Raw genomic sequence first — 12774 nt, forward strand, 5'->3', positions numbered from 1 at the left:
AGTACATGAAAGCAACAGCTCTGGCAAAGCATTCCTTTAGCATTCTGTCATTCAGATGCTTTTATGAAAATATTTTAATTTTTTTAGCACAGTCTCCTCATTGTGATACATATAGAAACAATGCATACACTGAGAAGGTATTATGTTAAAAATGTACTGTGTAACCCAAACATTCACTGAAGTTGCTGAGTTACTGCAGTTACTGCAATGGAGAGAAAGGGCAAAGAAACAAAGCTGTCCAAGTACATGTGTGAAACGCTAGATATGCCCTCAGCAGGCTTCTGTGCCACTGGTGCTGCTTGACTGTACTCATTGACCCAGTACATGGTGTATTCCTGTTGTCAACCTGGTGCTTCCTCATTTTTTTCTTTCTTTTTTCACCCCCCCACCCCCCCCCCCCCCAATCCTCTCATTCTTCCTTACGTGAAACAGCTTTATAGTCACACTAACAAGCTTTTTCTCCCCCTTCTCCTTCATGGCAGCAGTTGCGATTCTTGCAGCATCAAATGGCTATGGCAGCAGCAGCAGCACAAGCAGCTCACCTGCGTCATCAACAGCATTCAGGCAGCCACTCAAAAAGTAAAAGGAAAAGAGGCACACCGGTCCCTCCAAAATCCTGAGACTTGATTCCCCTCCCAGCCAAATAAAAATAGATTGAGGGGTTGGGTTTTTCTCAAATTAAAAAGGAGAAAGCTTAAAATCAAATAAATCAGTGTTCTATATGACTGGTGGGAAAATGAACTTTTGACATTACACTGAAATAAATGAACTGTTTTGGGAAGCCAACCCTACAGAACTTTATAGATGAAATCTCTAAGCAGCTAGGGTTTGGTTTTCTTAAGTCACCTAATTTTTTAACAGAATGTTTTATCTTGTATTTTTTACCACTCAGCAGCATTGTACATAGTATAAGGGTGAAAAACATTTTAGAAAAAATGAACTTTGTAAATGTAGTATTGGTATTTGTTTATTTAGTATAAAAGGTTTGTGAACACTGTAACAAATACAATTTTTACAAATCCACTTTTGAAAAGATCTCTCCTTTTGTTCACTTGGGCTTTATACTTTTTATTACTTTGTCTATCAGCTTCTTGACTTCTTTGTGTCTTGTAATTGCTCTGGTGATACAGTCCTGAAGCTTAGCTCCTGTAAGAGGACTTCCACCTAAAAATTAGAGGAAACAATTTGATTTTTTATTTATACTTCAGTTATGTATCTCTAAATGTGTTTTACAAATGAGAGTCTTAATACAGCAATTCCCATGACCAACAGCTTTCACCTGGGAAGCATACGGCTTTCCCAACTCTGGCCTCAGGCAAAGAAACCAGAAACAAACTGAAGGTATAAGAGGAAATGTGCTCAAAGTCTGTCCTTTGCTGTATGTAGGTCAAGCTGTGACTTCTTTTTGAACTTCAGTCATGCCACCTTTTTGAAGAGCAAGTAAGTACTCAGAGTGTCTGTTATCATAAAGCACCCACATTTTACAGAGAAAAGTAGGTACATAACATCTAGATCAAGAAAAGATTATCACCTCCATAGGTTCCTGTGTAATAAACTTGGAAGTACCTGGTTTATGGACAGAACACAGCCTGCCTTCATCATCTGTTACAACAGTTACTGTTCCAGTTGCTAAGTCTTCTTCTTCAGCAGTTGGGTCAACAATGAGTAATGTGCTTGTGAAAGAAAAACACAGGGGGATGTGTCAGTAGATGTTGCTCTGTTAACATTACTGCAAAATACACATAACTTACTAATTGTTACTGTAGTCTTACAAAATACTTGTAGGTGGATTTAGTACTCAGGCACCAATTTGAAAAAACAAAAAATGTGGGAGATTCCACATATTTAAGTGCATATGTCTGTTAAAATAGTAGCTGTTGACAATACAGCTTTATGCCTCAATTTCACAGAGTTGTGACAGCTGTGTACTGCAGGAAAATGCCATCTGCAGTATACAGTCACTTATTTCATAGTTATGCAAAGACAATGGCATTGTTTTTAGGTGTAGGCTCCATTAGTCTCTACCAGACCTTGAGGGAAAACTACTGTCCAATGGCAAATCCATAAAAGTAGTTCTCAGTTTCTTGTCAGAGAACTCGTAACACCACTCAGACTGGGAATAATTCGAAAATAGATTTACTGGGTTCCTTAAGGCAGCCAAAATAAGCTGACATATATCGCATGATATATGACATATCATTAAAAGCGATTAAATAGTTATCTTTGAACCATTTAGTAAGTTAAAAATAGAGCAGAGGATCTAAACTGTAAGCCAACTTTGCACAACAAGGAGACTTGAACTTAAAAAAACCCAAACAACTACTGTTCAGCCTTAAGTTTCTTTACAAAATAAAAAAGTCAATACCATTACAAACATTTGGCTGAAGTGCAGGTATCACCACAGAAAAGACTTTAGATGAAGTTTTCATGAAGCCTCAGTTTACACTGGTAAACTAGAATTTAGTATTGATGTAAATCAAACTCGATTTAGCATCTGTAGTACACTTAGGCTAAGGGATGTTTATGACAAGTTTGGGGTGGAAGTCCTATAGCAAGGCTGGAGGAGCTGATGACACAAAATAGATGGAAGATTAACAGAATTTTTCAATTTGAACTTGTATGCGATGAACTATTAAAGGTTTTCTGGGTAATTTAAAACTTCGCCAATAGTTTCAGATGGCCATTTAATAGCTATAGTGATACAAAAACGTAAGTCCTTAGCTACGCCACTCAAAAACACTGCTTTACAAATTCTGCCCCCATGCACTGTGCAACATCAGCCCTTTGCATGACACAGGGATCCGGCACACATGGAGCGTTCGATGCATCAGACTTACTATTTACGTACAGGTTGACCACAGGAGCAGCTGTGGAGCTGCACAGTGCTCTGCACAGTGCTCCTCGCCCACAGCCACGCTAACCATCAACCCGGGAGTTTTAATTTTTCAAGGAGGGCTTTTATGCAGAAGGAAAATGTCTCTGGAAGCCAGAGTATGTAAAGCATATTATTTAGAGAGCTGTGTCAACAGCTGTAGAAAAACAGCTTTTTTTATTAAACCAGAATTAAAAAAAAAAAACAACCAAACTGCACACATAGGCACACACCCCCTCAATATTTAGTTATTGGAGCTAAAGGCAGACTTGGGTAACTTGTTTGATGCAACAGTTTCAGTGAAGGAGCAAAGCCCAACACTGTCACTGAAAGCTTTCTTCCAAAGGCAACTTTTTTGTCTTCTGGTAAGTACATGTGATTTGTGTGCAAATAATATCCTACTGACAACTGTCTCCCTATCATGCGATCCAAACTCTCACGTTCTGCCTACATCAAACTTCAGACCCACAAGAACTGGTATTAAAGCAATTAACAGAAGCACTCTAAAGTCCTGATAACTTTCTGCTTTGATTCATTTTGGTAATCACTTGGTCAACATCTGAGCTTAGTGTTCTCCCCACCCCATTTCATATTTGAATGAAAGGGCCTGTTAATCATTTCTGCAAATACAGATTAATGTGCCATAAACACCTGATGTCTCTATAAATATACCTAAATCTAAATCTGATTTATATCACAGTGAGCATCATCTTACTTGTCATTTTCTACTTTTCAAATGGATACCACCATAAATAACTGCATTTCTTACAAACAGCAGCAGAACACATACTTAACATACTTGGACTAATGAAGAGCCAGTAAACAATTTCAAGTGAGAAGTCAAGTTATCGGATGTGATTACTTTGAATTCTCATAATCAGATTCTTTACCTATATGAACAATGACTTAAGAGTGCTGGTCATACTTCCATCTTGGGTAATTATGTTTCCAGTTATGCAGAGGTTCTGTTGTTCTAACTGGACTGTTACTTCCTCTGTTGACTACATCCTTGGTACAAACTGTTCAAAAACTACCATCTTTTGTATCAGCTATTTACACAGGCTTCTAAAACACTAATTGGATTGGTAACGTTCTTTCATCTTGAAGATACTGCAAAACCATAAAACAATACCGATTCCCGTACTTTTAAGCGTTATCTTTTAGGTTGGGAACCAGTTCTGCTTTAAGTCACAAGAAGAAGTTGGACAGATCTTGTTTTGTTCTGCATGCTCGTTCATATCACAGAACTCCAGGTCAGTTCAACAAGAGCAGATTTAAGATCATGTGAAACAGCACTGCCTGAGACTGCGTGCTCTCCACTAGCAGAACTGTGTTAAGAACAGCAGAAACATCACTGGTAGCATCCTCTGTCTTTCACTGCTTTTACATACACAGTTGTCTTCATAAATACAAAACAGTTATGAACTTACTCATCAAAGATAGCAAATGATGTGGCAACCGGATGCTGTCTGATAACCAAAGGATTCTTCTGTTTTAAATTAACTTCTGATAAACCAGTTTCTTCATTTATAGTAACTGATGGTAATTGTACTGAAGAGATGAAAAAATGACAACGGTGTAATATTAAACATTGGTGGTTTTAGTAATCCTAGAGATGTCCAAGACTACTGAAATATTTAAGCTGTTCTTTTAAGCCACTGAAAATTGATCAGAATAAGAGTTTTGGCTACATTATTCCTGTTCTATACAAAAAAATTCTTGAATTCAAGGAAAGTATTTAGCTTGGAACTACCTATTCAAGGAAGTATTTAATATTTCTTCTCAAGGTAACACTCTTCCTTACACAGAAGCATCTTCTGCTTCCAAAATGCCATACAATTACAATACTTTAGTCATATTTAACAAAAAGTATTTTTTCCCCCAAAAAGCCTACTGTACATATAAAAACCAGGAACATAGTCTCGTCTCATCTCATAAATTTTATGTATCTCTAGAAACAGTTCAATCTGATCTTCAGATAACTCTTGCTCTGACAACCCATACAGTGTTGGAGACAGGGAAATCAAGATCAATGTAGCTATAGGAATTCAATGGCGAGCAATTCAACTAGAAAAAGACGCCTTGCTGTAAGGTTCCCTTTATACTGTCTCCTATGTGCATTTATAAGCCACATACCTGTGAATAATCAATCCGTGTGTTGCATGCATGAAAACAGTTTTTTCAAACTGTAATGCATTACAGCAGGAATACTCTGTTGTGACAGAATATTGTGTAAGCAAAGCCCTCAACTTATTCTGACTACACAAAATATATTAACAAGGTAAGATCCTGATCTAGACATTAAAGTTGTTTATGGCCACTGCTGAAAGATTCACATCTCTGACACAGAAGAACACATGGCAGAATAGCTATTAGTCTTGTAAGAGAGCAGTAGCACGCATTAAAAAAAAGATCCTGCTCCCCAGGTGTTACACATCTACGGCATCCATACCATCATTTCCACTTTGTATTTGCATTTCAGTAATTTGGCATTCCCATGACAGGAAACAAGCAGCCTTAAGGAACTGTGAACCAGTTACCTATTCATCACGGCTCAAAACTAACATATTTCTCCAAGCAATGCTAATCAGATTGTGTCTCTTCCTCTAGAGAAGACTTACCATTTTTTAATGCTGCTAACAAAGCAAAGGCACTGGCATCCAAAATGTTTCCATCATAGTCCAGACATATGATATCGCAGTATAACACCCAAGCAAGCTATCAAAAAAGGTTTGCACGTGAGATACTATAGCAGCTAAGTAAATGGTGCAATATCTAAGAAAATGCTGGCCACAAGAACAAAGACACATTTCTATCATACGACTTTTACACTTCAGATGTAAAACAAGGTATGAAGACTAAAAAGCAAGAACAACAACAAAACACCCTATAACCCCAAATACCTTAACGTTTCAACACTGTGATCTTGTTAGCATGTCCCTCTTCATTTTGAGATACAACTTACCTTGCCACTTGCAATACATAAGTCTTCTTTTGCTATTATCTGTGAACTAAAATAAAATGAGAGAGTAAACCAGGAAATAGAAAATTGTCTTGCAGAGTTGATCATGTTTTAAATGCACTAAAATGGTTCTTACTTTTCAATCACATCTGCAATGAACTGGCTTGCTGCTTGAGCCTCTTCACCAGGTGGTCCAGAACGAAACCTCGTTGAACAGAGGGATGGCAGTTCTACGTTCGGAACTAGGCAGCAAGAATCATTAGTCATTAACTAAAGAAAGCAGGCACTGGGATATCAAAAATAGAAATAAGACAATACACACTCTTAATACCATTTCACGTATTTCAAATGAAAGGAAAGACCGAGAATTTTTCAATCTAGCCTTCCTACTTCTCCCCTCAAAAATAATGTTACACGAGTTTGTATTAAAGAACTTACAGTTTCTGAGTAGAGTACCACACATTCAATGGAGAAGCACATACTCCTAAATACCATTTTCTGTTTGTGATCCTGCTATGAATATCATGACCCCACATAAACTCTTCTTTAAGTGTTAAGCATTCTTAAATAGATAGAGAAACAACAGCATTTTCAGCCCACTGCCCGACTTTACTGGTATGCTAATGTGCTGTTCATCAACATTAAAACCGGATGCTTTAGACTTGGAAGCAAAAAAGTGTATAAATATTTGTGAAAAACACCTAAGCATAATCAAGTGCACTGAAAACAACATACTTTAGAGATGCCTTATAAAAAGGGGATTTAGTGTAAGCTCTCAGTTCCATGGAATTACTATTTTTCAAAAGAAACTCCAAACAGGAACGAGGATGTACCCCTGAGACTTCTACAGTTCTCTGAGAAATAAACAGGGTTTATTTTAAGAGTTAAATGTTTTGCCTACTGGGACTTCAAGACAAAAGTTAACGTGCTTTTGCACAACCTTTCATGCCACCATCTCTTATGGATGAACTACTTTCCCCCTCTTAACATACATACTTCCCCCTGCTGCAGGTTTGTTTTCAGCCTGGCCTGGAATCAGCAATAGGAAGGCAACTTTATATGGGAATCTCACAAGCAGAGCAGGGGGTGTTCTGAAATTTCTGAAGTACCACTGCCTATATGTCAATTTGGAAATTGATTTTAAGGAAAGTAATACAATTCTACCCAAATTTATTCTTTTAAGAAGTCTTCACAACACACTCAATCTCTCCCATCATTACAGCCTTTTAGCTGAAACAATATGAGATCTGAGTAAGTTCCATACTGAAAAGCTTACCAATATATCCCTTATTAGCAGAATCTACTGCAGGTGCAGCAAGTTCCTGCAGGGAATAAAAAAGAAAAATAAAGAGCTGGATTTTGTACAAAGAAGATTTTCCAGCTAATCTATATACAAGTGGTCATTTTCTTGTCAGTTATCATTACAATGAGATTTACAAGAGCCATTTTTAATCAGTCCCTGTCTGTAATTTTTTTACGGGAAAACTCAATACAGAGACATGCAGTGATGTGTTCATGGCAAGCCAGCAGTAAAGTTGAGGCTACAAGGCACTTAATAGTCCATCCAACTAATTACCAACACACTTACTGATCAATATTCAGTAACTCTTCAATTATACAGCTTTTATCTAGAAATAACAAGGACTTTATTTTTGCATATATCTTTCCCCATACACAATATACACCACAAAAATATGTGTTTGCAGACTATACAGGCAGGATTAGACATCTAATTATATATCAATTTTCACAACTGAAAGTAACTCAGGTGAAAGACTGTAACTGTGTCTGACTGGCATACTATTGTAACTCTGCAGGAGGTTCATTCAAAACACAAATGCACAAGTTCACCTAACAGCTAGATTAAAATAAAAACCAACCATACCGCTTTAACTCCACAAATCACCGTAGTATTTCCTAACTTCACCAGGGCAGAACCATCTGCAGTTGTAATTGAACCTGAAGAGAGAAAGTGCTGTTCACTAAAATCTGTTTTTCCACTCAAAGGGCCTTAATTAACATCCACCTTCACAAAGTGTTTACTTTTCATCATTTTATACTAAACACAGGCTAAACAAAGTCTCAATGAATTCAGGGTGGGAACAGAATCTCTGTATTAAACAATCACACTGAATCACACAGAAAGGCTGAGGCTGGAAGGGACCACTGGAGGTCATCTGGCCCAACCCCCCTGCTCAAGCAGGACCACCTACAGCCCATTGCCCAGGACCATGTCCAGACAGCTTTTGAATATCTCCAAGGATGGAGACTCCACAACTTCTCTGGGCAACCTGTGCCAGTGCTTGGTCACCTTCACAGTAAGAAAGTGTTTCCTGATGTTCACTGGCAACCTCCTGTGTTAAGTTTGTGCCCATTGGCTCATGTCCTGTCACTGGGCTCCACTGAATAGAGCCTGGCTCTGCCTTCTTTACACCCTCCCCTCAGGTATTTATATACATTGTTAAGATCCCCCCTCAGCCTTCTCTTCTCCAGGCTGAACAGTCCCAGCTCTCTCAACCTTTCCTCACAGGAGAGATGCTCCAGTCCCATCATCATCTTCACAGCCCTTCATTGGACTCTCCCCAGTATGTTCATGTCTCTCTTGTACTGGGGAGCCCAGGACTGGACACAGCACCCCAGGTGTGGCTTCACCAGTGCTGAGCAGAGGGGAAGGACCACCTCCCTCATCCTGCTGGCGGTGCTTTGCCTAACGCAGCCCAGGGTAACATTGGTCGCCTTTGCCACAAGGGCACGTTGCTGGCTCACGTTCAACCTTGTGTCCACCAGGACTCCCAGGTCATTTTCTGCCAAGCTGCTTTCCAGCTGGGTGCTCCCCAGCATGTACTGGTGCCTCAGGTTGTTCCTCCCCAGGTGTAGGACTTCATGCTTCTCTTTGTTGAACATGATGAGGTTCCTGTCAGCCCATTCCTCCAGCCTGTTGAGGCCCCTCTGGACAGCAGCACGACCCTCTGGCAAATCAGCCACTCCTCCCAGTTTGGTGTCACCTGCAAACTTGCTGAGAGTACACTGTACCCCATCATCCAGATCATTAATGAAGATGTTGAACAGGATTGGACCCAGTACTGACCCCTGGCTTGCTCTTTTAAACCAGAAATCATAGATGGCTACTGTAAGCCCACCTTCTGGCTGAGTAACAATCAGAAACTATTCCATGCTGGTATGCTAACCTGTATTTTACTTTTAGAAATCACGAGGTGTAAGAAAGGCATGTAAGGTGCTGCTGCTCACTGCATAAGAAGTATCTTGCCTCTGCTTAAGACAGTTGCTCATCAAACTTAGAACAAAGCAGAAGCTAGAAGTCACTGCCTCTTTCAAGATGCCAGGGCACCAAGTTTACACTGGTCTGTATATGCCTAGACACTGCCTTCAGCATCTATAACATATGCTACCTGATCTTAGAAAAAGACAAGCTCCCACGACCACCTGAATTGTGCTGTGCACACCAGCCCAGGAGCAGAACTGAGTAACAGTGCTCCAGTATATTACCATACCGTGCATTCTGTTTAATGCCTGTTGAAACTGTAAATAGAAATCCTTCCTCTTTCTTGTTTCAAAATGCAAGAACGAAAAAAACTGATTAGCAAGTCACTGTTATGATCTGAGATTAATAATACCTCCCTCATTATTATTATTGCAAATAATCACTTGCCTATGTTGACGGTGGTTGCCCGGAATTCACCTAACTCCCTTCCATCAGGTCGACAGTTCTCTTTCTAAACCAAAATTAGAAAATTCAAATTAGAAAATATATTTTATTAAATAACACACCAGTATGTATGCTATAGGAGTTCAAATTAAATAATATTCTCTGCTGTTTAGCAGAAATACGCAGCTACAAAAGCGCTAGGGAAAACTCAATCACGTTCTAGCCAGTTTTGCATCAACTGATATATTGTTTGTGGTTGTAGGCCTTCAAAAAAACTTTTTATTATAATTTATTTGGAAAGTAATTATAACAATAGATTGATTGTCTCAAGGGTAAGTACTACAGGCTAGATTCAGAATATCATCCAAGAATGAATACTCACCAATACATTATAGTGAGAGTTTCTTTCTACCGGTCTGCATTGTTTCGATTTTGTAAGCAATTCCCCCCCCACATCCCCACCTAGTGGAGCACTTAAAATTAATGTTAGTGAACTGAAGAAAAAAACAAAACAAGAAAACCACCCCCCCCAAAAAAACCTCAGTGTTCCAATACCATCAGTCAGAAGCTGTACAATACCTGAACCATAAGTTAGAAATTGCACCAATTCACCATCATGTTAGATCTGAATGATTATTTGTCACAATTTCAAGCTTCTCAAAAGTAAAGACTTTCGGTTTAATTATGAGAACCAAAACTGATTGCGACAATACTGGACCCATTTCTAAGTCGATACTACCTTAGTAATGGGTAGACTCATTTAATATACCAAAAAGTCACTGCTTTTCCTTCATAGTTACGGTGAGCATGGTTACAGCAATATTCTCGATTATTTATTTTTAGTAGCATCTAAAAGCCTGGTCTGACATAATTTTGTACTAGACACAAACCTGCATTACCATCTTAGTCAAATCTCGCATTCCTTTTGAGGCCAACAGAAGCATTTACTCAAGTTGAACAAGGACACAACCTGTTGCAGCATCAACGCCCCAGACATATAGAAAAACATGTTCTGAAGAGTTTTTTTCCATTTTTCCCCTGCTCAGTTGAGTTTTTTGGTTTTCTCTTATAGTTTCAGGTTTCCATACAGACGAATTAGAAAATCAGAAGCAAGCAAGAAAAAATTGATCACAAGCAATTTATACACACGTTATCATCTTTTACTCACCAAAAATCTTCTGTAATATTCCAATGGCTCCACCGTTCTAAAACAAATAGACAAGTTTGCATGCAAGCTCCCAAGTAAGAAAGAGATAGCAAAAAAAGATAAACAATCACTAACCCACAACAACAAATAATCTGAGAATCAAGCTGACTGGCAAAGCTGCTTAGCAATAAGGTTACAGAAAGATGATCTAAACCAATCTAAGAAAAAGATGTTTTCCTACATTCACTTCCAAAATGCTTCCTCCTTACAAGGAACCTGCCTCCACATACACCTAACAAAAATTACCAGCGTCCACCTCAATAATCTTGACTATTAAATTCAAAAGGAGTGTGTATTGAGACAAGGGTGTAGAACATTTCTGAAGACATGCAGAAAGGGTAATTTTATTACAGTGTTTGAAATATTTGTTAGTTCAAGGACTGCATTCAGATGTCCAAAATGACTTAAAACAATTTTACAGTCTTGAAACTTTAGTTTTTCTTTAAGAAAATATAAAATTAAAAAATATGCTTCATGTAGTGCTTGAGAAATAATTAATACTTATTATTAATTATATACTACTAACAGCATTTGTGTATTAGTATTTTAAGTAGGGAACATTAAAAAAAAATCTCGTAAGTGTCATTAATATTTGAACAAAGCCTTTTGAGTTTTCTTACAATAAGCACTTTGGGGCAGGGGGGGGCGAGGGGAGGATAACTGGAAAAGGCAAGTTTTCCAAATGCAAACTAACATATAGAGATATCACAACTCATGATGGCAAGCATGAATTAACCCCTGTTGGTTCCCTGTATGTTGCTCCTGTACTACTGGTTTTTAATCCCAGCACATGGCCTGTTCTCTTCCAATTCATGTAAAAACACTTGCTAAACCTTGTTTCACACATTTAAGCCATAAATCTGGTAGAAGCAAGGACACTGGAACAGGTTGCCCAGAGAGGTTGTGGCTGCCCCCCTCCCTGGCAGTGTTCAAGGCCAGGTTGGACGGGGCTTTGAGCAACCTGGTCTAGTGGAAGGTGTCCCTGCCCATGGCAGGGGGGTTGGAACTAGGTGATCTTGAAGGTCCCTTCCAACCCAAACCATTCCATGATTCTAAAAGGAGCTGTATAAATGGGAAGCCACTAAACTCCCTACTGTTTTAAGCTCCTCATAATGCTTCATTAAGCTCGTTCTGCCTGTACCTCTTCCCTTGGAGAGAGAAAGCTGCCCTCCCCCACTTCTAATGCCCCAGCGACCATGGGACAGTCCAGGCTGGCGGTGTCCCTGTGGGGTCCAACCCCTCACCCAAATCAGGTCCCCACAGAGCAGATACACTGCTCACGGCCTCGTCCAACTACACCGTCTCTGAGGACGAAGATACCAGAGCCTCCCTGGTTGACCACCCTTCACCACGACTTCCCCCCCAGGTATCTACTCAGAATCAGGAGGCCTTACCGATCTCCGCGCTCAGCCACGCCTTTTTAAGGCCGAACAAACCCCGCTCGCTCAGCGCCTCGCCCCCCCGCACGCCGCGGGGCTCCAGCCCCCTCAGCCCCCCGGGACGTGCCCTCCCTTGCTGACATCCTGCCTGTACCGCGATGCCCCAAAGCGGAGCCGCACGCCGGGTGCCCAGCGGGAAGCTCCACGGGAAACCCCCGACACCCACCCGCGACCCGCCGCCGGTAACGCGGGGTTACCCCAGCCAGCGCCTACCGCAAACCGGGCGGCTGCCGGCTCTGCCGTGCGGATCACGCGGCAGCGGGGAACAGCACCGTCAGGAAAACGGTCATGGCCCTCCAGGCGCACGCAGGGCCGCGGCGGACCCAGGGTAAAGCCCCCAGCGGCCGCCGGGGCGGCGCTGCCTCGGCCCTCAGGAGCGGCCAGAGGGGCGCCCGCCCGCCCGCCACGCGGGACGAGGATCAGGCGGGACCCCCCAGCACCGCGCAAGCGGGGGACAACGGCCGCCAGGCCCGTCACTTACTTGAAAGCCGTCGCCATGGCGGCGCCGCTGCCGTCCCGGATGTGCTGCCGCCTTGTGACCCGGCGGCCGGAAGCCTTCGCGGCGGCCTGGAGGCGGCGGTAGCGGCGGCAGTAGGGGCGGCAGTAGGGGCAGCGGCGCGGGCGGCC

The 12774-nt window shown here is 41.1% G+C and overlaps 2 protein-coding genes across 9 annotated transcripts in view; one reads left to right on the top strand and one right to left on the bottom strand.

Moving 5' to 3' along the window:
* Positions 1–1023, top strand: part of SUPT20H (SPT20 homolog, SAGA complex component) — a 37770-nt gene extending 36747 nt beyond the window's left edge. For 5 of the 8 annotated variants that reach the window (XM_074815807.1, XM_074815814.1, XM_074815808.1 and 2 more), the window contains exon 24: positions 483–1023. In XM_074815807.1, the coding sequence (XP_074671908.1) occupies positions 483–620 (138 nt within the window). In that variant the 3' untranslated portion in view covers positions 621–1023. The remainder of the gene's footprint in view (positions 1–482) is intronic. The other 3 variants (XM_074815811.1, XM_074815815.1, XM_074815812.1) reach the window with 2 other exon arrangements.
* EXOSC8 (exosome component 8) lies at positions 950–12751 on the bottom strand. Its single transcript, XM_074815820.1, has 11 exons — positions 12629–12751; positions 10670–10706; positions 9505–9568; positions 7720–7793; positions 7111–7156; positions 5971–6076; positions 5838–5883; positions 5494–5590; positions 4303–4423; positions 1567–1673; positions 950–1164 (listed from the first exon to the last, which is right to left on the bottom strand). The coding sequence occupies exons 1-11, from the start codon at positions 12643–12645 to the stop codon at positions 1049–1051; spliced, it is 831 nt and encodes a 276-aa protein (XP_074671921.1). The 5' UTR covers positions 12646–12751; the 3' UTR covers positions 950–1048.
* Between the last annotated feature and the right edge of the window lie 23 nt (positions 12752–12774).

The sequence above is a fragment of the Strix aluco genome, chromosome 2 (assembly GCF_031877795.1).
Source record: "Strix aluco isolate bStrAlu1 chromosome 2, bStrAlu1.hap1, whole genome shotgun sequence".
NCBI classification, from domain to species: Eukaryota; Metazoa; Chordata; class Aves; order Strigiformes; family Strigidae; genus Strix; species Strix aluco.

Bases quoted from the DNA above. Each gene is read 5' to 3' on its own strand.
- EXOSC8 (XM_074815820.1), bottom strand. The intron at 7,794-9,504 runs GCAAGTGATTAT...TTCTCTCTTCAG, and splicing joins GGCAACCACCGTCAACATAG to GTTCAATTACAACTGCAGAT. The intron at 7,157-7,719 runs GTATGGTTGGTT...TATTCCCTGCAG, and splicing joins TGATTTGTGGAGTTAAAGCG to GAACTTGCTGCACCTGCAGT.